At 41.6% G+C, this 12,741-nt stretch overlaps 1 protein-coding gene across 1 annotated transcript in view; it reads right to left on the bottom strand.

The window, feature by feature from the left end:
- Positions 1–12,741, bottom strand: part of ADAMTS12 (ADAM metallopeptidase with thrombospondin type 1 motif 12) — a 378,709-nt gene that overhangs the window by 65,594 nt on the left and 300,374 nt on the right. Inside the window, exon 18 of the mRNA XM_060009627.1 lies at positions 6,669–6,882. Coding sequence (XP_059865610.1) covers positions 6,669–6,882 — 214 coding nt within the window. The remainder of the gene's footprint in view (positions 1–6,668; positions 6,883–12,741) is intronic.

The raw sequence follows: 12,741 nt of genomic DNA, 5'->3' as shown, positions 1-12,741 counted from the left end.
ATGCATGATGCAGGGACTAAGCCTCAGAGCTTCCTCATCTAGAAACTGAATACTCATCTTTCAAGGCTGCTGTGAATATTATATAAGAAAACAACCTTAACATAGTACATAATATATAGAAGAAATTGGGAATTGGAAGCTATTATTATCACTGTTATAATATTGGTGCTGATAATAACAATAGTAATAATAATAACAAAGGGCACGGGGGTCCCCAATTTCTACTATCCTTGTGAAGCACATAGTGACGCATGGACCTGTCTTAGGGCATGCTGTGAAGTGAGCAGGTGTCTGAGTAAAGCAGTTGTTGGCACAGGTCTAGAAGACATCTGTAAAGGCCCATATATCCCATGGGTTTATTGCTGGATTTTCTTTTAGATTCACGTTTCCTAGGACTAATAGACGGGTACGTTTTTTATTTTTAATTTACAAATTACAAGTATTCAATAATCTTATTCACTGTGAACTTGTTCAGCCTAAAAGAATAAAGCAGGAGTAAATAATCACTATCTAGGTGGTTGCTTAATTAAAATACATTAGCTTTTGATCTTTCAAAACAGAAGATTATTCTAGAACAGAAACGCCAAAGTGGCAGCCTAAGGGCTACATGTGGCCCATTGGCGTGTATTCTTTGGTCTGCTCAACCTCAAAACAAACAAGCAAACAAACAAAATACAAACACCAAATTAGTGGCCAACATTTAAAAATGAGCAGATATCATTTTAAAACTCTTGAAAAAGCAGATGATCTGTAACTATCGCCCCATTCCCAAATGGCAATTCAAAACTTCATGAATGGATACCTGGGTCTGGGAGAGTTTATATGTTTTCCACCTACCATTCATCCCCATCTGCTTTCCTTACTCAGGAGACAAAGAATCTTTCAAACAATCGGTGGATGCCATTCCTTCACATTGGGGCATATTGTGCCCAGTGAGAGAGTCAGTGTTAACTATCTACCAAGTATATTGGGCCTAAAAACTCTGTTGCCTTTTCTCATAGTCACAGCAGAACAAGCAGTGTTGTTGTGCCTTCAGCCATGCTTCTTCCAGTACATCTTCCAACTGTGTTTATCTCCTTAGAAGCTGTCAAACCCTTCAGATGAGATAAATGCAGGACACAAAGCCACACTTAGAACTCATCTCAACGGGTAGTTTCAGGATTCTCAAAACCAATTTCCGCTATGATTACCTTACCCCCTTACCTTATAATTTTGACCCCGGTACCAGGCAAATAGCTTGTCAATCTGTTAATGTCCTCCCTGGGAGTTATCTTGACCTCATTTGCCATCAATCTTAGATTAAGGTCTCTGGGGGGAGCCCGCTGAGAAAGAGGTCTGCTGCTAAATTAGTCAACTCCACCCATCCGAGGTGCACTGTGCAGTGGGGGGGGACCCCCAGTTGGCTCAGAGCTGTAGTGCTAAGAGAGTTTATTCAAAACCACAGTTGAGGTTTCTCAGAGAGCTTGGGCTAAAGGGATGAGCAGGGAAACAGCTAATGCTTTGGGCATAAAAACATTTAATGCATAGTCTCAGGAATTTATAAATGAATGATTGGACCTCATACTAAAACCATTTTGAAAGTAAGCTAAAACCCTTAGGTACCTGTTATTGGCTGAATTGTGTCCCCTCCAAACAAGATATACTAGAGTTCTAACTCCTGCTCACCCTCTTCACTCGTACGTCAGAATGTGGTCTTATTTGGAGATGGGGTCTTTACAGAGGTAATCAAGTTAAAATGAGGTCACTAGGTTGGGCCCTAATCCAAACTGCCATTGTCCTCATGGAAAGGGTAAATTTGGATACAGGGACACACATATAAAGACAGTGCCACATGAAGATGAAAGCAGAGATGAAGGTGATGCATCTACAAGTCAAGAAACACCAAAGATTCTGAGCAAAGCCCTGGGGGTTAGGAGAAAAGCATGGAAATGATTCTCCTTCACAGCCCTCAGAAGGAGCAAACTCTGCCCACACCTTGATCTTGGACTGCTGGTTGCTGTGAATGAAAAATGTTGCCTGCCATATCCGTAAACGAAGGATGTTGCAGCCGTCAAGCCACTACAGCCACCGATGGTGAGCCCTGAGGGGACTCAGGATGGGGAAGAATAGGATCCTGGCCTGATAGCTAAGGTGCACATCAAAGGCATGATTTCAGTGAGCCTAGACTCTTGCATCTTCCCATACATAGAAAAGTGCTAAATTCCTTAACTTCACATATCTGGTTTTCTTTAATTAACGGTAATCTTTAGATGTTCCAACAACCTGGTCTTTGTCACAAAAACCCCTATATATGTCAATCCCAGTCTCCCAATTTATCCCTCTCATAAATCACATAAGTTTGTTTTCTACATCTGTGACTCTATTTCTGTTTTGTACAACATCGTAAATCAACTATACTCCAATAAAAATTAAGAGAAACAAACCAGCCCTATATATCCTGGCTCGTCCCTTACCTCTTTGGAGCAGTGCCTCAGAGCTATCTGAGAGGCCGTGTCCCAGGCTTAATGCCTCAGTTTTGTCCACCAAATAAAACATAACTCTCGACTTTTAGGTTGTGCATTATTTTTAGTCAACATTACAAAAATGGTGAGACAATACATTTCTACTGCTTAAGATACCCAGTTTGTAGTACTTTGTTATGGCAGCCCTAGCAAACGAATACAGTACTCTAGATAATTAAAAACAAATCAGACATGATGTAGAGAAGCAGCATGGCTCCAGATTGGTTTTCTGTGAGTAGCTGTTTCAGACAAGGGTGCTCACATGTGTTTTCCAGGAAACCTGGCAAAGCATGGGCTGCTGACACCTGGCAAGGACTGAGATATTGGCTCTTGCAGAGGTCCCACGCTAAAAGAGCAGGCGGTGGAGGCTAAAGCATCAGGTGTCCAGCCTCACAAGAGTGTCCTGGACCTTGAATGAAACTAGGAAATACTGAGGGTAAGCGACTCAGCGATGTCTCCTCACCTTCCATGCTCTGTCTCCCTTCAGTTTGCAGAAACTCCTATGGCCCTCACATGAATTTTGTTCTCCTGTTTGTTTTGCTTTTCATTTAGTGATAGATAAGCCATTGGCACTTGCTGCAATGCCTTCTGTTTGAAGAGCCAGGAGAGCTTGTTTGTGAAACATTTAATCTATCTGGTCACTTGCGCAAGCCAACACCCGAGTGAACAGCTTTGCACTTAATACATTCTTAGTAGCTGGGCAAATTAATTGCTTTGTTCATTTGTTTGATTGTGTGCTTTGGTCAGGCACAGAAAGGGTGGATTAAATATCTTTGCAGACCCTGGGCAGGTCTGCTTTTGGGGGTTCTACCCTACAGCCCATCAAATATATTAAAAACATCTCTAGTTTCAAGTGAAATATAATCTTCTTCTGTAAAAACAATTTGAAAGGCTTCTTATTCTTTTGCTTTTGAAACTAAATATTTGGTGAGGCCAACTCATTTAATTTATGAATGGCTCTCATTTCTCAGCAATCATTAACGCATAGTCTGAAATTCCAGCAAAGTGAGAAAAGCTGATCTACAAATTGCTTCCAAACATAATACATTCTTTATGAACTGAGAGCTGTCAAATTGTTACATTTTGCAGACTTCTGAGATGCTTTATGCCATAGTGTTCAGAGTAAAAGCTCTGCTGCCTGCCTTCAAACCCTAGCTTCAACACTTGGAGGCTGTGCAACCTTGGACAAATTTCTAAATATCTCTAATGCCTCAGTTCCTTCACCAGTAAAATGGGGCTAATCAGGCCATTGTGAGATATTGTGCTAATACCCATAAAGGTGCTTAATATACATACTAAATGTTTGATAATTCTTTGCTTTTAATATGTAATTTAATATTGATTTCTGATTTTGCAGTGTCCTTTGCTTTACTGGAACAATACATTAGTTTTGTTTTTTTTTCCCCCCTCAGGTCTCAAACATTTTTGTAGGCCCATGAAAAACTTGCAGGCTCTAAGCCCTGTGCTTACAATGCTCCCCACCTAAAATGGCCCTGAGCTCAGGGAGGGAGTTAGATGAAAATGCAGGGGCCACAAATCAATTCTGTCAGGGGACTTGGGTGCCACTGACTGGACAAGACTTGCAAAATTAGAGTAGCGTGGAAAACAGACCCTTGTCTTCTCGCCTGATAATAAAGTTTCTATTTAGTGAACGCTTACTATTTGCTAGGCACTATGTGAAGGGCTCACGTGGAGTATCATCAAACCTTACAATAACTCTGTCTTTCTAAATGAGTAAAGGCTGGGAGAGGTTTAACACTAGCTCAGTTAGGGCTCGCCAGAGCTGGAAAACCTTGACAGGGAAGGGCAGCTCATGGATTCCCCTCTTCTGCTTTCCACCTTGGTCAGCCCAGAGAGGACAATTCTACAGGATTCTAGGAGCCTCACAGTTCTTGAGTCTTTTGGCCCAGTTACGTGATAGCTTTAGACTCATCCAGAGTGACCCAAATAGCCCAGTACAGACCAAGTGATCAGGTATTGCTGGAACACTACTTTTCATCAATTAATGTTGATCTCAAGACAAAATCCAGACCATAAATACTATGTGTAGCAAGAATCACTATATCATCTCTTAAAAAAGTATCCCAGCATAGAATGTCAAAGACATTCAGCATATTTCAGCAAAGCTCATTAGAGGGCTAATGTGTACAGACATTAGCAAGACAGCAAAGGCAAGAAAGGAAGACCCATTCAATGAATATTTTGATGCTGATTTAACTAAAAGCACCTCTCTTGACAACATCTCTTGAATGAAAGCAGCGGTTCAGCCTCTCTGTGGCCGCTGGAAACTGTATTCCATGTCTGCTGCCACTATAATATGCAGTGGCCTCTATTTGGAATAACAGACTTGAGTACTTGTCACATCGTGCCAACTTTTCAGGCCCTTGTTCTCCAGTTAGGCACATCATTTTGCTCCCCAGAAACATAAACACAAGGAAGAGAATCCCTCAGCCAAATGTGAATTGCAGTCCTTTGAAAATACATGAAGATTCTGGGAATTAGTAAAGTCTACATGACAAAAATTATTAACTGCTTTGGATACAGCTAACGCACTTTGGGTAAACAGATTTGATGGACCAGTCACAATACCCCATTCAGCCTTATTTTGACAACACTGTAATTTACGGCAATCGAGGTTGGCAGTGGACTAATAGGTCAGGCCAGCCACAGGCTGTGACTGTACCTTCCAGGAACAGCAGGGGGGTATATTCTGGCCTATTACTGATGTGTGCACATGCATCAGTAACACGCCTGTATTAGGTTGTAGGTATGTTTTCTTTACATGTATACCTTTGTCTTTTCTTTCTTGGGGTCTTAGCTCTCCCATTTGATAAGTTCTTACAATAAAGGGACCATATCTTTTTTATTTTCACCCAGGTGCTCCAGAGAATATTCTGTACAGAATTAGAAACTAAATAAACCTAAACTGTGACTCTGAGCTAATGAAAGAGTTTCGGAAATAAGGTTATCAAAATGGCTGTATTCAAATGAGTGTTTTCCGCTTTCAAATAGTTATCTTCAGAAATGGAACCTTTGCTTATACAAAATTTTGAATTCTTCTTTAGATAATACTTTATAAACTATGAAAAGCAATTGCATTTATTTATAATCAAGTATCACTTCAAACACAAAGGTTTTATCCAAATGGATCAGATTACTCCTTTGTCCATCAGACTTAATTCTAATCAACTTTTTGTGGCATTCTCCTGAATCAAATATTCTCCATTTCTCTGAAGGTGAGTCTAAGAGGAATTCCTAAGACTCTGGTCAATGGTAGCTTTATTGTGGAGACCATGTGGCTTCCCAAGGAAGCTCATAAGAAGTCAGCATCCATGGATAAATTCTGGCCTGTTGGTTTTACAAAATCATTTATTTTCTAGTCATTCCTTAGGTAACTGACTGAAATATGCATAGGGAAGCAGAGCAAGGCCCCTGGAGACTCCAGCACCCTTGGAGAAAGCAGAGGTCTACTTCTACTACAGACTCTGGGAGCACAAGGCCTGATAGTTCCGGGTCCCATGGTGACCCAAAGAAAATTAAAGCCTGGGAGTCTTTCGTGACTTCCTAGCCCATGAATTTCTAATTATATGCAGAGAATTAGATCAGATTAATCTTGGGGAAATGCAACACTATTTGAATTTATGTGGCTAATACTATTACATGTCCTAAACCTTGATCAGGATTGAATAGATGGATGATGTGAGGGGCTTCTCCAAGTGACAAGTAAACTTACTGTCTATCATGCCAAGTAGAGTGACCCACCTTTGGTTTTTTTAGTATGAAGCATAACTACCAGTAAATGTTTGACAAACCAACTCTTGGGGTAGGTGGGGGAGCCCTGATTTGCTACCAATGGTTTAATAATGGGCCAGCAAAAATCCTGAGGGTTTTTGTTTTTCAATTATCTGTCGTGAGTCTGAGCGAGCAAGATCCAGCTCATGCCTGGCGGGTATGTGACCACTGGGCAGGTGAGAGGAAGATCCTGTGAGAACGGAAAACAAGCACGATAGGATACTGGGAGGTGGGAAATGCTGGAAGTAGGCCAGAGGTTATAAACGCTGGCCATCGTGCACTTTTACCCCGGGTCACTCTGGATTAGTTAATAAAGAGGACTGGGTGGGGGGGGGGGGCTGACGAAGCAGCCTTCCTTTTGACCCCTGAGCTCACCTGACTCCAGTTGCCCACTGTCCAGTCTGACGGACACAAGATGTCTCTGTTGCAGGAGGTGAGGGTCTTGGGCTTCAGCAGGTGCTGGCAGTCTTGAGCCGGGAGAGCCTGCTGCTCGTCAGAGCCCATGGTCTGGATGCACAGCACTGTTCGCTTCTTCTCTCCGTGGGGCCCACATGTCGCCGAACATGCTTCCCACTCCCCTGCCCACCACCTGCAGACACACATGGACATGTCAGAGAAGGTCACTCAGAGGAGACACACATTCAGTTCAGCCACTGGCAAGAAACTGGGAGCAGACGCTCTGATTACAGAACTGGGAGGTCCCTGAAGATGCTCCAGCCCAGCAGAGGGAGCTCTGCGGACAGGGCCACGGCTAGCTTGTTCAATCACAGCTCCGGAAGCCAGCAGACTACTTGGCATAAGTAGATGCTAAGTAATAATGTCTGTAAATGGAAAAAAGAAAAAAAAAAATCCCTCTCTTTTCAGTCAAGAAAACTGAGGTCCAGTTTTCTGTTGTGCAACCTCAGGAAAGTTTAGGCCTTACTCTCCACATCTGTTAAATGGATGTAACAACACTGACTTTAGATGAGTGATGTGGATGCAACGAAACAGCAGTTTATGTACAGTGCATAGTACAGAGTCTGACATAATACAAACTCAGTCATTTGTAATTATTGTTATTTGGACTTCTGCTTTTGACTAAAAGAATCCAATCAGAATCTAAGTCTCCTGGCTCCTAATTGAATGTTTTTCTATTTCAGTGTGAAGCAGGTACTTAAACACTTACTAATTTTCCATTATTTAGGAGATGATCAATCAGGGGCATGGCCTTCATTGACACCCCTCCCCCATCTCCTTCAGTCTACCTGTTAACATTCTCACTGATCCCTGTAATAAGAAAGGAGTAGAAAAACAAGAAACTTATGAAATAATTTCGTTTTTTGTCAGCTGTTCTTGATGAGTTGAATAGTTGAAACTGTTGGCTAAATTAATATTCTGGATTCTCCATGGAAAAATGAAGATGTGTGCGCTTCCTCTACCTGTTATCATGGAAGATTGGCTCAAGATTCTGGGATGTGGGCCCAGTGGTTTCACAGAAGTTGCTTTTGAAAGTGGCGAGGAGCCCTTTTCGGAGTTCCCTCTTTTCTTCCTTCCCCATCATTGTGCAAATCTTCCTTAACACAAAATACAGAACAGGTGTCTTGACCCAGTGTGGTTTGGGTCCACCGTTGCTATAGACATATGGTCTGCTTATTCATCCCTCTATGCAGGAATAAAATGGAATATTTGTTTTTCATGGGAAAACAGTACAGCATGTGAATTCCTTCATTCCTGATTTTAAGGAAACCTCCTGACCTTGAGAGAGGATTGAATTTTGAAGAAGATTAAACTTTGTGCTATTACTTATGTTTACAAAATATTGGATTTATTTAGGTAGAACTTCTTTGATTCTTATACTTTTTTTTTTTTTTTTTGCGGTACGCAGGCCTCTCACTGTTGTGGGCTCTCCCGTTGCAGAGCACAGGCTCCGGACGCGCAGGCTCAGTGGCCATGGCTCACCGGCCCAGCCGCTCCGCGGCATGTGGGATCTTCCCGGACCGGGGCACGAACCCGCGTCCCCTGCATCGGCAGGCGGACTCTCAACCACTGCGCCACCAGGGAAGCCCTGATTCTTATACTTTTAATCTCTGGTTAAAAATATTAGAAGAAACTCTTCCTCAAGTCTGTTATACTCTTCAGTTAATAAGTAAGATTACTTTTTTATTCTTTGGTGTTTAACATCTGGACATCTGGTGTGGATAAAGAGCTAATATTGGAACCATATGATATGACACCAAATAAATGCCCACTCTATTATTCTAATTACTCTGTCCTACCTCTGACATTTCTAAGGGAGGCCAGACACACTATCGAATAGATCAAATGTCATTCTGGAAGGGCCTTAATGTGAGCTGACTGAAAGTCTAATTTATCTAGTTACTTGCTACAAGGCTTTCTGCTATGTCACCGCAAGGTGATAACAGACTTCCTTGTTTCTCTTTCTGAAATTTCCTCCACAGTCTCCTGGGGACATCTTGCATATGTTTGTCCCTAGTTTAAAGTGAAACCCATCCTCTTTATTTTCCAGGCCCAGGACTCAGGAGTTATTGCCAAATTGTTCTCTGTTGTCCATCTCATTGTTTTCAGTGTCTGCCATAACCACACCTCTTCTAGGAGATTTATAACAGAAGACTGTTTACATGCTCTGAGTGATTGATGAGAAGGACAATATAACACACAAAGAACTCAGCAGGACAAAAGGCCAAGCGCACCCATTTATTCACCCCCCAATAAGACAACCTTTCTGGTTTCATCAGCATAGAATCAAGAACAACTTAATATGACGTCTTCCATTTTTGCCATTGATTTTTCTCTTGCCCAAAATTCCATGACACCTGTCAAACCTAACGTACAATTGGATAATTGATCATGCATTGTTTTGGATTGTTCGTTAGTCCCTATAATTAGTCAATCTTATCATTCCAGTTACTTTGTAAAAGTCCTAAGGACTGGGGCTCTATCAGTGATTCTCACTGTACCATCACCTGGAGAGCTTTAAAAAAGTTATCAGTGTTCAGGCCCCATTGCTATATTGGATGGCCAGAATCTCTTGGGCATAGGGCCAAGGTATCAGTGTTTTTTAAGAGTTCTTCGATGACTTTCATATGAAGTCAGGATTAGAAACCACTGGTGTTATGATACCAAATAAATGGATTTGATTGTTTATCTTTAAATTTTCCTACCCAAAAAAATGGACACTGTGGTTTTAGTATGAATTATGTGTAACACAGAAGTGTGTGTGTGTGTGTGTGTGTGTGTGTGTGTGTCGAGACCCCCAAAGAACCTGTAGTTGCCCTGGAAAACTTTACTATAGTTTGGAAATCAAGTACAAAGATCTGTATCTTCTACCCGCACCCATGCCAGTGCTTGCTCAGGAAGCTCTGACTACCAATAAACCAATAAGTTACAAAAATGAACTCTTCCTAACCCTCACTACTCAGAAAACTGAAAGTCCTAATCTGAATTTGTTAAACTCTTGCTCAGAATAGTAATTTGCTTAAAAATATCAATTTTTATAATTACTATCTTTGTACTAATCTTTTCCCTAATAGCATTTACGTACATCCCCAAATCCAATTCAATTGGCATCCCACATCCCAACATAACAATCGTTATTACAAGATAGGCACTATTGCTTCCTTGATCTTTAAACACAGTGTATCCACATTCTCACCGTATCCTGTTCATTCCACCTCATTTTCTCTAGCTTTCTTGTTGTCTCCCATGCACACCATGCTCATTCCTCTCCCACCTCTCAGAGACTTTTCCCAGTCTCAGTGACCCCTTTCCTTTCATTTAGATGGGTGGTTCTCAACCAATGGAGATTCCCACAGCCACCTCCCCAGGGGACATTTGGGAATGTCTGAAGACGTTTTTGGTTGTCACAAATGAGGGTGGAGGTGTGCTCTTGGCACACCTCTAGTGGGCAGAGAACAGGGATGCTGCAAAATATCCTACAATGCACGGGACACCCCCCACGGCAAAGAATTATCCAGCCCAGAGTGGCTCTAGTGCTGAGGCTGAGAAACCTGGATTTAAATCATGAGCCATTCTTTTGGCATTGAAACCTACATGAAGCTGTCAGGGTGGAAAGAGTTTATGGAGTTGGAGTTTATGGAGCATTTGGATATGCTGGGCATCATCACAGCTGTAGGCTAGCAGAGCCTTACTTTGTTGTAAACCAAAGTTCAGAGAGAGGTCCATATAAAGAAGAGACTCAAATGACCTCTTTCTGGAGTCAGATACACTTTCAATTCCAAAGAATTTCTTTCTTGACAGGCTATCCCATCCTGGAGTGTGCTGCACAAGACTTTCATTCTGAAAGCCATTGACCATATAACACATATTTCTTTATATATATATATATATATATATATATATATCTTAATTTTTTAATTTTAATTTTTTGGCTATGTCGGGTCTTTGCTGCTGTGCGTGGGCTTTCTCTAGTTGCAGTGAGCAGGGGCTACTCTTCGCTGCAGTGCGTGGGCTTCTCGTTGCCGTGGCTTCTCTTATTGCAGAGCCTGGGCTCTAGGCACGCAGGTTTCAGTAGTTGCAGCATGTGGGCTTGGTAGTTGCGGCACGCGGACCCCACTAGTTGCGGTGCGCGGGCTCTAGGGTGTGCAGGCTTCAGTAGTTGTGGCGCATGGGCTCAGTAGTTGTGGCTCACGGGCTTAGTTGCTCCGCGGCATGTGGGATCTTCCTGGACCAGGGATCGAACCCGTGTCCCCTGCATTAGCAGGTGGATTCTTAACCACTGCACCACCAGGGAAGTTCCCAACACATATTTCTTATGTATAGATTACCAGAAGCTTTTATTAAATCTTTAAAATCTGTCTTAAGTACCCATTTGGGAAAGAACACAGAATGTCCAAATTGGATGTAGAGACAAATTATTACTGAAGGATAATAAACCAGAAATAAAAGATTAAATCTTGCATAAAATCATTTTAGGAGGGGGAAATGACAGCTCTGAATGATGGGTATGAACTTTTCAGATAGCATGAAAATTAGGTGATAGAGGAATATATTGCAACTTGAAATTCATATCCAAGGAAACTACTGGACTAAGCTTTCAAAGACAAATAATATTAACACAGCCATCGACATTTATTATTTATTCTTTAAAAAAGCAAATCAACTTAATTTCCTTTCTTTAATCCCCTTGTGAGTTTGCAGGCATGATTTAGCTTTGAAGTTAGAACTTTCTCCTTGTTTATAACATTTTCATTGTGTTTTAATGTGTGAGAAATATTGTAAATTTTGGGAATCTGATTTTACCAAAAGCTGTTCATCCGGAGATCCTGGGCAGCAACATGGTGTACTAGCATCAGCATAGAATTCTCAGTAGACCAATCTAGGTTCAAATCTAGACTCTACCACTTATTGTTAAGTGACTTGGGAAAATTTTTGTGAAGACTTTAGTGTCCTTATCTGTACAATGACATAAAAGTATCTACCAATCAAGACTGCTAACGTGAATAAATTTTTTGGTAATATGGAAAGAGCTTGAAACAGAATGGGTTCTCAATCCAGAAATCACACTCCTTGGTATTTACCCAAAGGAGCTGAAAACTTTTTGTTCACACAAAAACCTGCATATGGATATTTCCAGTAGCTTTACTCATAATTGCCAAAGCTTGGAAGCAACCAAGATGTCCTTCAGAAAGTGAATGGATATTCCATCCAGACAATGGAATACTATTCACGCTAAAAAGCAATGAGCTATCAAGCCATCAAAAGACACAGCGAGGGCTTCCCTGGTGGCGCGGTAGTTGAGAGTCCGCCTGCCGATGTGGGGGATGCGGGTTCGTGCCCCGGTCCGGGAAGATCCCACATGCCGCAGAGTGGCTGGGCCCGTGAGCTATGGCCGCTGAGCCTGCGCGTCCGGGGCCTGTTCTCCACAACGGGAGAGGCCACAGGGGTGAGAGGCCCGCGTACCGCAAAAAAAAAAAAAAAAAAAAAAAAAAGACACGGCGAAACCTTAAATGCATATTACTCAGTGAAAGAAGACAATTTGAAAGGTTATATACTGTATGATTCCCACTATATGGCATTCTGGTAAAGGCAAAACTATGGAGACAGTAAAAAGATCAGTGGTTGCCAAAGGAGGGAAGTGGAGATGAATAGGCAAAGCACAGAGGATTTTTAGGTAGTGAAAATACTCTGTATGATAAAATAATGATGGGTACATGTCATTATATATTTGTCAAAACCCATAGAATGTACACCACCAGGAGTGAGAACCCTACGGTAAACTATAGACTTTGGGTAATTATGATATGTCAATGTAGGTTCATCAATAAAAAAGTAAATAAATAAAGCAAAAGAAAAAAGTAAAAATAGTGGGTTCTTAAAAATTGTTAGTTACCTCTGTACCACCTGGGAATACTAACCACCTTCTATCCCCTGACTTTATCATGAATCTTTTGGGAAGCTGAAATGCAATCATAAATAAGAAGGACTTCTG

This window comes from Delphinus delphis, chromosome 3 (genome assembly GCF_949987515.2).
Source record: "Delphinus delphis chromosome 3, mDelDel1.2, whole genome shotgun sequence".
Lineage (NCBI taxonomy): Eukaryota > Metazoa > Chordata > Mammalia > Artiodactyla > Delphinidae > Delphinus > Delphinus delphis.
This window is presented reverse-complemented; position numbering and strand designations above follow the sequence as displayed.